Consider the following 13,512-nt stretch of genomic DNA (forward strand, 5'->3'; position numbering starts at 1 on the left):
AAAAGTAAAAGGGTTTTTTTTTAATCATACATTGCTTTTTTAACTATGCGTAAGGGAACTTATAACTGACATTCATTAGTTAAGACAGTCCTAAAATTTCTTCACATTTCAGGGTTTAATTTTCTATATCAGTTTTTGACTTAGAGTCATCACTGCTTGTATTTTTCTAGTAAATACTGTTTTCTTTTTTTTTCTTTGTGAGAGAGAGAGAGAGCATGTGCACTTGCACACACAGAGAGAGAGAGAGAGAGAGAGAGAGAGAGGGAGAGAGAATCCCAAGGAGGCTCCGTGCCTAGCACAGAGCCCGATGTGCAGCTTGATCCCATGACCCTGGGATCGTGACCTGAGCCGAAATCAAGAGTCAGACACTTAACTGGACTGAGCCACCCAAGCACCCCCAAATACTGTTTACTGTTCCATCCAAAGAAGGGGTCAACACACTATAAACCCATGGGCCCAATGCAGTGCTCCACCTGTTTTTGCAAATAAAGTTTTATTGTAACAGAGCCGTGCCCATTACCTATCGTGTATGGCTGCTTTCACGCTGTAACGGCAGAGTTGAGTGGTCGCACCTGAGTCTGTATGTCTCACAGAACCAAAATTACTCCCCGTCTGACCCTTTATACAAAAAGCTTGCTGGCCTCTGATCAGGAGTGTAGGAGGCCCAGCGTTTCTCACAAGTGCACGTCCTTGGTTGTTGCTCTGCAAGGCCATCTGGAATTGTGGGCATGGCTGTAGTGGTGAATGTGTCTCCTCTGCCAATATCCAATCAGTGCTCTACTGCTCTGCTGCCCGTGTTTCTGCATACACAAAAACTTTTGAAGTCGAAGATGACTCACCGTCTAATTTTTCTGAAGACGTTTAAAACAGCACCTGTTCTCCGCATGTGAAGTAACAACATAGGAACAACTAGGACCGAGTTTGCAGGAGGTCAGGCAATGACCACTGTGTCACGATGGTGAGATGCCACCTGCTGTAAGATACATCCACACTTCAGGTACAGGAAAACATGGAAAACGTTCATGACCCGGGGCAGCAGTGCTCCGTCATGGGGCTGCAGGCATGAGTGGCTAACTTAAGACAGTGTGGGTAAAGCTGACACATGCTAGGTGCTCGGTAAATGTTGGCTGTCCATCTCCACATGTCGTTGAGGTGAATTTGCGTCCTTTATTTGTGAGGCTTGGAGAGACCCCCCCCTCCGCCACACCCCACCTGGGATAAAGCAGAGGGAGCTGCTGAGAAGTTCTGCAGGCTCGTGGGGAACACAGAGGGTCAGGCTGCTGGGCAGTGAGTATGGTGTGGGTGTTTGGAGGAGGAGATTCAGGATAACGTCTGTGGTTGGGGCATAGAACTCGGCTGCCCTCTTGTTCTCCCTTAAGACTGGCCAAAATGATGCCAGATAAATGACTCCTGTCAAGGAGAGCGTGGTGTTGGGACGCTTGGGTGGCTCCGTCAGGTGAGCATCTGACTTGATTCCAGCTCAGGTCATGATCTCATGGTTTGTGAGCTCAAGCCCTGCGTTGGGCTCTGCGCTGGCAGCACGGAGCCTGCCGGGGTTTCTCTCTCTCCCTCTCCTTCTACCCTTCTTCCCTCTCTCTCTCTCACACACAATAAATAAATAAGACATTTATTTATTTATTTTAATTTTTTATGTCTTTATTTTATCTTGAGAGGCAGAGTGCAAGCGGGGGCAGGGGCAGAGAGAGAGGGAGACACAGAATCTGAAGCAGGCTCCAGGCTCCGAGCTGTCGGCACAGAGCCTGACGCGGGGCTCGAACTCATGGACTGTGAGATCACGAACTGAACCGAAGTCCAACGCCCAACCGACTGAGCCACCCAAGCACCCCTAAAACATTGTTTAAAAAGGAGAGCGTGGTATTAAAGAGGGATAGAGCCCCTTCCTGATTCTAAAGAGTCCCCGGCTCTGCCCTTGCAGCAGGGCTTCCTGGACCTTGGTTGGGGGGTGGGTGGGAGTGTGAAAGTGCAGGGGGGCAGCTCTCAGAGGTGCATCTCTAGAACCCATCCTGGGTGGTTGGCTGCAGACTGCTTTACTTAGCATGGCCCCCTGGAAGGAGGTACAGGATCTTCCAAATGGTCATAGCCTTGGAGGGCATGACCCAACCCCTTGCATCTGGTTATGCCTCCTTGAGTCAGACGGCCCAGGGCCTATGACCACTGTGACTCTGGCACTTTGACCAAGCCTATGCCCTCCTCTCTCTGCAGAGGGATGATATGGAGGCCGTTCCAGGGTACCTGTCTCTACACCAGACAGCTGACGTCATGACCTTGAAATGGACGCCTAACCAGCTGATGAACGGGTCGATGGGGGACCTGGACTATGAGAAGAGGTAGGGCGCCGGGTCCTTCTCCCCCTTTGGCACAGGGAAGTGTGTGCTCTGTCCTTTGTGTCCTGCCCCGCCCCGCTGTTCTGTCTGGTTGTTGCGGCCACTTGGACCAGCCCCCCTGCAGCTGTGGCCTTATGGGTAACTCATTAGGAGGATCTGGAGACCAACTAGAAGAATCTTAGAATCTAATACGGGAATTAGGCAGGCCCTGGTCAAACACCACCCAGAGGGAGAAATCTTAACTAAGAGCTTGGGAGCCTGCAAATGGCAAATATTCCCCATCTGCTGCCGTCCTTCCCATCACTCCGTAAAGGAGGAAAGCTGGAGGTGTTGGTTGGTGGGCATCTGGTCCAGGGTTGTCTCCTGTGACCCTGGGATTTTCAAGACTCAGCAAAGGCTTTGGAGTCACACGCCGAAGACACATGGAAACCAAGGGTCCCCTGCTACAATCGTGTGTGTTCCCGCACAATTAGGGATGGCCCTAGGAGGAGCCCAAACAAAGGGAAGACTCAACCTGATTATTTCAGCTTGAGGAGTCTTGGCAGCTTTATATAAAATAAGGGCTCCTTTCAAGGAACATAACCAGAACACTGTTCTTGTGTTCTGTTTCATGTTAAGCTTCAGTGTGAGTAACACGAGGCCTGGGTGTGATTAATACCATTCTCTAAGCCACTTCCTGTGCAGAGGTGGCCATCTGTCTTCAGAGACGGTCAGTGGGAGGTAGAGTTGGTTCTAGGCTGAGCCGTATAATTCAGCTCTAGCTAGACTCCAGAGTTTCTGATCAAGAAGCCCTCACCAAAGAACAGCATGGGGCCCAGGAGATGCCCTTGGCCTGGGGCATTATTTCAATGGACTAGTTTTAAACCTCAGGCCTTCCGCAACCCCTCCCAGCTGAATCTGGATCACACGGAACCCTGAACCTCCTTTAAAGCATTTATAGAATTGCAGACACGTAATAAATCTGTGCCTATTTGTGTATCAGCTGTTGCTTCTAGACCTCAGTTCCGTGAAGGCAAGGCACTTGTCTTACTCATGTCTTCTCTTCGGCAACTGCCACAGATCCTAGTACAAAGTAGGTGCTTAGATAATCTCTGTGAAGCAAAGCAGGGAAGTTACCGGATTCAGTCATCAGATCTGAACAGAGCACCTGCTACATTCCAGGCACTGTGCTAGATACAAGAAACATAGCAGATGAACAGAAGGAGAGGAAAATCTTTACCCTCTCGGAGCTTCACTGTATTTACCTTACACTGAAGGAGACCACAATAAAACAGGTGTATGGATAAGTGTACGTTTTAGGCCCAAGTGCTTGCTTGTTTCTCATCCTGCTGGAAGATTTGGGGTGTGTCTGTCTCTCCCTGTCTCTGGGCTTCAGTCTCCCCTTCTATCAAATGAGAGGCCTGGACAACATGATCTTCCCAGAACTCAAAGGGTTTGCAGGGGCTCTCCATACACAGAAGTGTCTTCTGTCAAGTAGCACAACCCAAAGGCCCTGTTTGCTGTTTGGACTTACACCCAGGATTGTGTGGGCAGAAACCTTTTTGTTTTTAATTTTTTTAAACTTTTATTCATTTTTAAGATACAGAGAGAGACAGAGTGTGAAGGGGGAGGGGCAGAGCGAGGGAGATACAGAATCTAAAGCAGGCTCCAGGCTCTGAGCTGTCAGCCCAGAGCCCGATGCAGGGCTCAAACCCATGAGCCATGAGATCATGACCTGAGCTGAAGTTGGAGGTTTAACTGACTGAGCCACCAAGGTGCCCCAACTTTGTTTTTAACTTTTTTTTTAATGTTTATTCATTTCTGAGAAACAGAGTGTGAACAGGGGAGGGGCCGAGAGAGAGGGAGACACAGACTCTGAAGCAGGCTCCAGGCTCCAAGCCAATGCAGGGCTCGAACCCACGAACAGTGAGATCATGACCTGAGCCGAAGTTGGACGCTTAACCTACTGAGCCACCCAGGCACCCCTGGGCAGAAAACTATTTTTTCTTTAATTTAAAAAAAATTTTTTTTTACATTTATTTATTTTTGATAGAGACAGAGCACAAGTGGGGGAGGGGCCGAGTGAGAGGGAGACACAGAATCTGAAGCAGGCTCCAGGCTCCAAGCCAATGCAGGGCTCGAACCCACGAACAGTGAGATCATGACCTGAGCCGAAGTTGGACGCTTAACCTGCTGAGCCACCCAGACACCCCTGGGCAGAAAACTATTTTTTCTTTAATTTAAAAAAAAAATTTTTTTTTACATTTATTTATTTTTGATAGAGAGAGACAGAGCACAAGTGGGGGAGGGGCAGAGAGAGAAGGAGACACAGAATCTGAAGCAGGCTCCAGGCTCCGAGCTGTCAGCACAGAGCCCGACGCGGGGCTCGAACTCACAAACCGCGAGATCATGACTTGAGCGGAAGTCGGACACTTAACCGACTGAGCCACCCAGGTGCCCCTGGGCAGAAAACTTTTAATGTTGATATTTTGGAGAGGCATTGAGCCAAATGATTGCCAAGTACCTCCCACTCCTCCTCCAGCTCAGATCAGTGGGACTCCATCTTTCATCATTATCTTTTCCTCTGAGAACAGGCATAGCATAGGCGCATCAATATTTGCTTCCAACTGAGCCTGTACTTCCCAGGTCACTACTGAGGGGGCTAGAAACTTCCCCAGCCTTGGATTCTCAACCCCCCATCTATCCAGTGAGAGAGAAAAAGCTAAGGGTCAGAAACATGGTGGTTAGCCTATAGGATGTGGAGGTGCCCAGGGACTCTGGCATCTCTTTGGGGACCAAGAGACAACAAAGATAAGGGGTATGGTCCTTGTCTGAGGAGCTTCAGTACCTCTTCTCTTGTCCCAGCCAGCGCCCCCTCGTGTACAACCAGGGTCATAACTCCCCAGCTAGGTTTCCTCATGTCCATGAGGAAATATCACCGAAGAGTGGCTATTTGGGCTCTGGAGTCAGGCCGGACTTGGCTCAGATCTCAGCCCTGCTGTGTGGAACAGCTGAAACTCCCATACCCTGCTGATGGCCCAACCACTTGACAATCTAGTTTAGAAGTGTTTTCTGACCTACCCCTTACCATGTGACCCAGCAGTTCTGGTCTAGGAAGTTGTTAAAACCTGTCAAATGAAATTAAAAGCTCAGCTCTTGCTCCTTCCCAGTTGAGCGATCTTGGACAACTTCGCCTTCCTGAACCTCAGTTTGTTCATCCGGTGTAAAATGGGGATGTGGTCATGGAACCTCCGAATAGGTGTACAGGAAGGAGTCGATGAGAAAATGCATGTAATACCCTTAGCAGGGAGACTGGAACCCAGAAAGGCCTCTCAGTCATGGGACTGTTGGTGTTAAGTTTACACAGATCCAAAGGGACTGTGGCCACAGAGATCCTCTTTGTTGGTGTGTGGTGGTAGCTGGAAAGTTGTTTTGTCTACTGGGCACCCTAGGGTATTCACCATTCACTCTGAATATTCTCGGAGCATCTTGCAGAAGTAAAGAAAACCCAGGCGCTGTCCAGTTCAGCACCTCTTGGGGGAGACAGGAGAAAACAGGCAACCGCAACCTGTATGATGGGTACAATGTGGAAGCCCAGGGAAGGACCTTCTGGCCAAGACTCGCCCGTGAGGGACTCAGCAGAGGCTGCTCAGAGGCTCTGAAAATGTTTGTGCACTCAGCTGCCCTCCAAGGATGTTCGCTCCATGGACCCTGGCGAGGCTGACTCTGGTACACATAGACCAGTGCAGGAAGGTCCCTTAGGAAGCTTCTGTTCCAACTTCCTCATGTTGCAGCTAAGGAAACTGAGGCCCAGAGAGGAGAAAGGACTGAGTCAGTATAATTGGTAAAGTGGGATTTGAAGTTTGACCTTGAAGCCTGTGTTGGTTCAGGTCCTCCAAGAAGCAGACCCAGACAGAATTAGACATGCAGCAGAGACTTAACGTGAGCGGAACCTGTGAAGGATGAAAGGGAAGAGCAGGAAGAGGCAGGCAGAATATTCAGAAGCTGGTTGACCCCTGTGAATGGGGAGGGGAAAGAAGGAAGAGAGAGTCTTATATGCTGCAGTTCTTAGCATGTTCAACCAGCTCAGCTGGGAGCCCCTGGGCTAAAGTTGACCATCAGAGGAGCCCCCCATCCCGCAGGAATAGGCCTACGCTGGTGCCCCCATGTGCCCGGGCCTGCTTGAGAGCTGCCCAAGAGAAGCATGGTCTTGGCACAAACATGACGGTGGATCTGGAGAGGTGGCCTCTGAAGCTGTTGGTCAGCTCTGGTCCCCACAGCAAGATCTTAAGGACACCCAAGCAGTGCATTCCCCTGACTGCCACAAAGCCCCAGTTCCTGTGAGCCCCACCTCCATGGTGTTCTGAGGGGAAAAGTGATCTGTTTCAATACAGCAGTAGGCTTTGATCTGAAAATGGAAAGAATAAAGTATGTAAGCACAGAGACCATGAGCCAAGTACTTTTTTCTGTATGAGCATTGTGTTGAGCCCTTCAAATATGTGATTCCATTTAACTGTCACAGCCGCACTGTGTGGTGGGTAATTATCATCCCCCGTTTTACAGAGGAGGAAACTGAGGCCCATAGAAGCCTTCACATCACACTGCTGGGACCTATGGGGTCAAAGCTGTTGAGTGGCTCTTCTAACCCCTCGGATGCATGGTGGTTTGGTGTTGGGGTCTGAGTCAAGATACTTAGATACCTGTGACAGAAAACTAAACTCAAGTGGACTTGGGCATTGAGCCGAAACATTCTGGACAGTGGCTTCAGGCATGGCTGGATCCAGGGACTCAAATGATGGGGGCCTGAACTCTCCATCTCTTGGTTCTGCTTTCCTGACTGTCGACTCCATCGTCAGGCAGGCTTTTTCTTGCCATGGTTCCCTATGTTTCCAGACTTTTATCATCTCTGCTCCTACTCTCCTAGCAGAAAGGAGCATCCTTTTCCCAGTTTATTCTAACATAAATCCAACAACTGAGTCTCATTCATTCTGCTTGGGTCATGGGGCCATCCCTGAACCAATCACTTTGGCTGGAACAGTAGAATGTGCGGATCGGCCAGGCCTGGATCACATGGCTATTCCTGGAATCCTGGCATAGAGGGTGGGTGGAGTCAGCCTCAGCCACATGGATGGGGGCAAGGGAAGTGTGTTCCTCAGAAAATTGGGGTACTGGGACCAGAAGAAGGCGAGGTAGATTTGGGGAAGTCTTGAATACAGATGTTGGGGACAGATGGGTCCTAGTGAAAAGGGTTAGCAAGGGTGTGGACTTCTGGCTTCATGGGCCCTTCCCCATGATGAAGTGAGCAGGCATCCTGTGGAACTAACCATCCCTCCCCTTCCAGCGTCTACTGGGACTATGCTATGACCATCCGCCTGGAGGAGATTGTATACCTGCACTGCCACCAGCAAGGTAGGGACTGTTGGGGGAGCACGGGGTGGGGGTGTTCCTTCTGGCTCCCCTGCCTGCTCCCACCTCCTCATTACCTGTGCAACCTCAAACAAGTGATTTCACCTCTCTGAGACTCGGTTTCCCCATCTGTGAAATGGAATCATCACAGCATCTAGTCATGGCATTGTTGTAAAGATCAAATGACATAGGTTCAGGACTTAGCATCAAACCCACGGTGTTAGCTGCTGACACTTAATGGAGCCCTTGTGATGTGCCCAGCAGGGCTCTAAACAGGTTGGCACAAAGTCACACAGCCTGTAAGCTCCAGAGTTTGGACTCAAACCTGGAGCTCAAAGAAGGTACACTCAGAACAAGCAGAGGGCTATCCTGTTGTAGAAAGCAAGGGATCTGGACTCTACCAAGGCATGACACATTAATCTTATTTAAAACCTTTTTAATGTTTATTTATTTTTTGAGGGGTGGGTGCAGAGAGAGAGAAGGAGACACAGAATCCAAAGCAGGCTCCAGGCTCTGAGCTGTCAGCACAGAGCCCGATGCAGGGCTCGAAGTCATGAACCATGAGATCATGCCCTGAGCCAAAGTCGGACACTTAACCACCTGAGCCACCCAGCTGCCCCACATTAAGCTTAGTCAATGAGACAGACCTGGGTTCAGATCCAGACTCTACTGTGCGACCCAGAGCAAGTCATGTACGCTCTCTGAGCCTTAGTTTCATCATTTGTAAAATAGGCAATAATAGATAGACCTTCTAGGGGTATTTTGGGTATTCCAATAACACACTGCCTTTCATGTGCTGTGCTTATATACAGTAAGTGCTCAATACATGCTAGCAAGTCACTACTGCCCTGAGAAGGGGTAGGTCTGAAAGCCTCCATACAAAAATAGGTCAGGTTGATGCATAGAGGGCACTTGAGGGACATGGGGTGTTTCCCCTTGGTGGGTGATTTCAGGGGGGGCGACCACATTCTCCTGGACCATATCCCATAGTTCCCAGTCTGCAGCAGTGGCGGGTGGGATGGGAGGGGCTCTGGGGAGGTAAAAACTTCCCCTGACCTTCTGCCCAGGCCTTTCCCAGAGCCTTGGACCAGGTCCACGGGTCTGGCTTGGCATGCCCAGGGCAATGTGTTTGCCGGGAGGACCCCCATCCCATGCCCCATAGTGACTTTCTGCCGGGTCTCCTCTGGCTGGGTCGCGGTGGCAGTGGACAGCGGTGGGACAGTGGTGTTGGTCAGCCAGGACGGGATCCAGAGGCCGCCGTTCCGCTTCCCCAAGGGGGGGCACCTCCTGCAGTTCCTCTCGTGCCTGGAAAATGGGCTGCTCCCTCACGGGCAGCTGGACCCTCCACTCTGGTCTCAGCGGGGGAAGGTGAGTGACCGTGGGGGCCCCAGGGAGGCTGGGATGGGGGCGGGGGTCAGCCGTGGGGAGTGGTCATTCTTTTTTTTTTTTTAATTTTTTTAACGTTTTATTTATTTTTGAGAGAGTGTAAGCAAAGGAGGGACAGAGAGAGAGGGGGACAGAAGATCCAAAGCGGGCCCTGCACGGACAGCAGCAAGCCTGATGTGGGTCTCAGACTCACCAACTGCAAGATCATGACCTGAGCCAAAGTCAGATGGTCAACTGACTGAGCCACCCAGGCACCCCAGGGTGGTCGTTCTTGCCCATGACTCCTTACCTGGCTTTGTGGGCTCATGCACACCCCACTGAGACCCTCAGGCCGTGCACAGACTGTGGGGACAGATGTATCCCAAGGGCTATGCATTGGGATTGTGCTTTCAGGGCAAAGTATTTCCCAAATTGCGCAAGCGAAGCCCTCAGGGTTCTGCCGAGTCCACGTCTTCGGACAAGGAAGATGACGAGGCCACAGATTACGTGTTCAGGATCATCTATCCCGGCATGCAGTCTGAATTCGGTAAGCTTCCCAGTCTCTGGGCCCCCGAGATCTAACCTGTTAGCTGAACGTGAAAATAACTCCAGGTGTTTGGGGCTTGTGGACAGGTGGTCTGGGTTCTGGGGCCAGTGGGGGGGCGGGCAGGGACTTGAAACCAGGAAGTTAGTATCTTGGTTTCCCCCCAGTGAGAACCACGCACTACTGAGCTTAATAAAGGTGAACCTGGAGCAGGAATTACCACGAGGTAGTGAGTGGGCTCTGGAATCCTGGTTGAATTGGGGCAAGTCACTTCACCCTTCTGTGCCTTGGTCTCCTTATCTGTAAGATGGGGACGTTAACATAGCACCTGCATCATCGGGCCCTTGTGGGGACTAAGTTAGAGAAGGCCCTTGGCACAGAACACGTCCATGCTAGCTGCTGTAATGTGGTTGTTGGTATTTTATTTCACTCTACTGTTGTCAGGATTCAGTGAGATAATGAGGTGATCAATGTAAAGTCCCTGGAATCAAGTCTCACACACAGTAGGGCTTCAATACATGATGGTCAAAAACAGCAAAGGCGGGAAGCAAAGCACCAGGCCCTGGCACACGAGACGCTAATATATGTCTGCCACTTGGGACAGTGACTGCCGTGACATAGATGCTTGGTTCGTAGAGACTGTTACCATTAAGGTCGTCTTTACCACGGAGGTGTTATTTGGATCAAATGAACTGATATTTGGAAAGTTCTCAGAGGCCTGGCTTTTATTTTATTTTATTTTATTAAAATTTTAATATTTATTTATTTATTGACAGAGAGAGAGAGAGGGAGAGAGAGGGAGCTGGGGAAGGGCAGAGAGGGAGAGAGAGAATCCCAACCAGGCTCTGAGCTCTCAGTGCAGAGCCTGATGCAAGGCTCGAACTCAAGAACCGTGAAATCACCACCTGAGCTGAAACCAAGAGTCGGATGCTCAACCGACTGAGCCACCGAGGTGCCCCAGAGTCCCAGCATTTATTAAGCACCATGTGGATGTCTTGTTTCAGCAACTCAGTATTAAGCTGTAGTGCTTTCTGTCAACCCCGTTTTATTTTACCCTTGGTGGTCCTGTTGTTCCACTTGATGGATAATGGCTCTGAGCCTACCTTTGCTATCGTGCCAGGTCGCTTCACGCTCTGGCTTTCGTCCACCACTCAATGGGGTCTGGGGATGTGGGGCAGGCTTGGTGGTAAGGTCTTATATTGCTCAGGTTGGTTTCTCATCTTCACCCATATATTCATTCCTTCATGGTCAGTTAGGACCAAAGCCTCGTGTTTCTGCATCACTAGGAGCCTGAGAGTGTCCTGAAGTGTTCATTACTACATCCGTTCCTACCCCGGTTCGGGGTCTGGAGCCGTCCCAGCCTGTCAGCGGTACCAGGCTCATACAGCACCCCCAAGAGCCGAATGATCAGAGGGGCCAGATGCCCCCTGTCTGCCTTCCCGGGAAGCCCTGTCTCTGCTCCCCAGAGAGGCTCATCCAACATATAGTTTGTAGGCTCTGCTGGGAGCCAGGCTGGGTGCCGGAGGTCTTACTTGCTTGGGAAGTGTCCATGTTAGCGTGTTGGGGCTCTCCGTGTGCCAGCAGAACAGACGCTGGCAGTGCCCACCCACACCCCTCCTTGAGGGCTCTCCTGTCGACTCCCATCCTAGTGTCTCTCTGCCTGAGGGTCCCTTCTGCCTGTGGGTGGGGGTGGGCTAGAGGTGTCCAGGAACCAGGATCCTCCCTGGAGCAGCCTTCAGCCAACGACTGGCAGGAATTAGTGTATAAACGCCCCGGCTCCTTCACCCCCCCACCCCGGTAAGAAAGCTCTGACATGCGTGTCTGCATGTCTCCCAGAGCGCCCCCTCCCCCCCAGGAGATCAAGCACCAGTTGCCCATAGTGGTAACCTGAGCAGTAACCAGCCCTTTGCTCTGCCTTCTCGTGTCACTTCGCCTACCCATGCTTCTTGGAAACATCTCCCAGATAGACTCCCGGCACTTGAATTCTCATCTGCCTGTGAGGAAACCCCAGTGAACTCAGTTTATTTAGATCAAAGCTTCTCACTCATAGCGCTGCCGATGTTGTAGATGGAATAATTCTTGGGGGGGGGTGTCATGTGCCTTGTAGGATGTTGAGTGCCATCCCTGGTCTCCCGCTACTAACGGCCAAGCAGCAAATCTGCCCCCTCCCCCACCACCAAGCTGCGACAACCGGAAATGTCCCCAGACGTTGCTGAGTGTCATCTGGGAGCAAAAGGGCCCTTGGCTGAGTAAAGCACACATCACTTCATTCACCTCTCTGCCACTGCAGCATGGCCAAGTGACTTGCCCTCTCCAGGCCTCATTTCCTTGTCTGTAGAATGGGGAGACATTCTACAGACCCTCCCCACCCAGGGTCATATTCTGAGGAGTCAGTGTGATGATGTATCAGGCACCTAACGCAATGCTAATCCTCACCACGGCCCTCCTAGGCAGATGCCACTGTCTTCACCATCGCCTGCTTTTCAGAAGAGGAAGCTGAAGCACAGAAAGGTTAAGAAACTGGTCCAGAGCCACACAACTAATCCTCGGCGTGGTTGGGATTTGAACCCAGGTGTCCTGGCTCCAGAGCTTGTACCTCTCACAACCACTCCATGCAGATTGTTTTTGACCAGGATCGGTTGACACTGTGGTTTCACCCCCTTCATGCCCAAGCTCAGTCAGATTCAGCCCACGTGGAAATGGTGCCCCCTGCTTGGTTGATTTTCTCAGGGGCCTGAGCCCCAGAGCTATGGTTTTCACCTTTGAGGACAATGAAGTCCCTTCTGAAGAAGTGCCTAAATCAGAAATGGGCAGACTCCTTCCTGTGGTCCAAATTCGGCCCACTGCCTGTTTTTGTAAATAAAGTTTTATCGGAACACGGTCACACGCATTCACAGACAGCGTGTCCATGGCTGCTTTCACACCACAGCAGCAGAGTGAGATCATTGTAACCAAGACTGTAGGCCCACAATGCCAAAAATATTTACATGTCTGGCCCTCTATAGAAAAAGTTTGCAGATGCCTGCCTTCAATAATAAGGGAGAAGAGTTTTGCCCTGTGGGCAGGATGATGTGGCCATAGATGGTTCTAAAGCCCCTTTCAGTGTCTTCTTGCCTCCGTCTCGTGGTCCTTGTGCACAGAGGAGGCAGAGACCAGTTCTGAAACATTGAGCCCGTTTCGGAGTCAGAAGAGGGCCTTTCCATTCTCCTGTGTTGCTGAGACTGTCTATGCCGTCTGTGATGGCAGGCGTGAGCCACGCATGCCTCCCGAGCGCTTGAAATGCGTCTAGTTCGGATGGAGCTGTGCCTTAAGTGTCAAATACACACTGCATTCTGAAGACTTACAACAACCAACAGAAATATAAAATATCTCCTCAGTAATTTTATATCGATTGCACGTTAAAATGGTAACATTACAGATATACTGAGTTAAACAGAAGTTATTGTTGAAATTGATTTCATCTGGTCCCCCCCCCCCCCTTTAGTGCAGCTTCTAGAAACTTCTGAAGTAAGCATGTGTCTTAGGTTGGATTCCTGTTGAACAGAGCTGGTCTAGGGCAGGGTTTCTCAGCCTCGGCACTGTTGATATTTTGGGCTGAATAATTGTGTATTTGGTGGGGTGGAGGTGGGGGGTCTGGTGCATTATCCCTGTCGTCTACCCACTAGATAGATGCCAGCAGCATCTAGCAAATTCCCAGGTCGTGACAACCCAAAATGTCTCCAGACATCGCCAGATGGCGTCAAGGTGCCAAAATTGCCCCAGTGGACAGCTGCTGGTCTAGAGCAAGGGTGGTGTCGGGGGAATGTCGGTTGAGAGAGTATTCAGTAGGACCTCGGGGTCTGACACCCTGGGTTGGAATCCCAGCCCCACCGT

The 13,512-nt window shown here is 50.7% G+C and overlaps 1 protein-coding gene across 1 annotated transcript in view; it reads left to right on the plus strand.

Annotated features, from left to right (window-relative positions):
- The window catches only part of LOC123595664 (small G protein signaling modulator 1-like), a gene marked incomplete at its 3' end in the record, with an annotated part of 72,322 nt that overhangs the window by 43,234 nt on the left and 15,576 nt on the right, over positions 1-13,512 (plus strand). Inside the window, exons 9-12 of the mRNA XM_045473346.1 lie at positions 2,224-2,348; positions 7,666-7,733; positions 8,935-9,098; positions 9,510-9,642. Coding sequence (XP_045329302.1) covers positions 2,224-2,348; positions 7,666-7,733; positions 8,935-9,098; positions 9,510-9,642 — 490 coding nt within the window. The remainder of the gene's footprint in view (positions 1-2,223; positions 2,349-7,665; positions 7,734-8,934; positions 9,099-9,509; positions 9,643-13,512) is intronic.

Source organism: Leopardus geoffroyi, assembly GCF_018350155.1.
Source record: "Leopardus geoffroyi isolate Oge1 chromosome D3 unlocalized genomic scaffold, O.geoffroyi_Oge1_pat1.0 chrD3_random_Un_scaffold_40, whole genome shotgun sequence".
NCBI lineage: Eukaryota > Metazoa > Chordata > Mammalia > Carnivora > Felidae > Leopardus > Leopardus geoffroyi.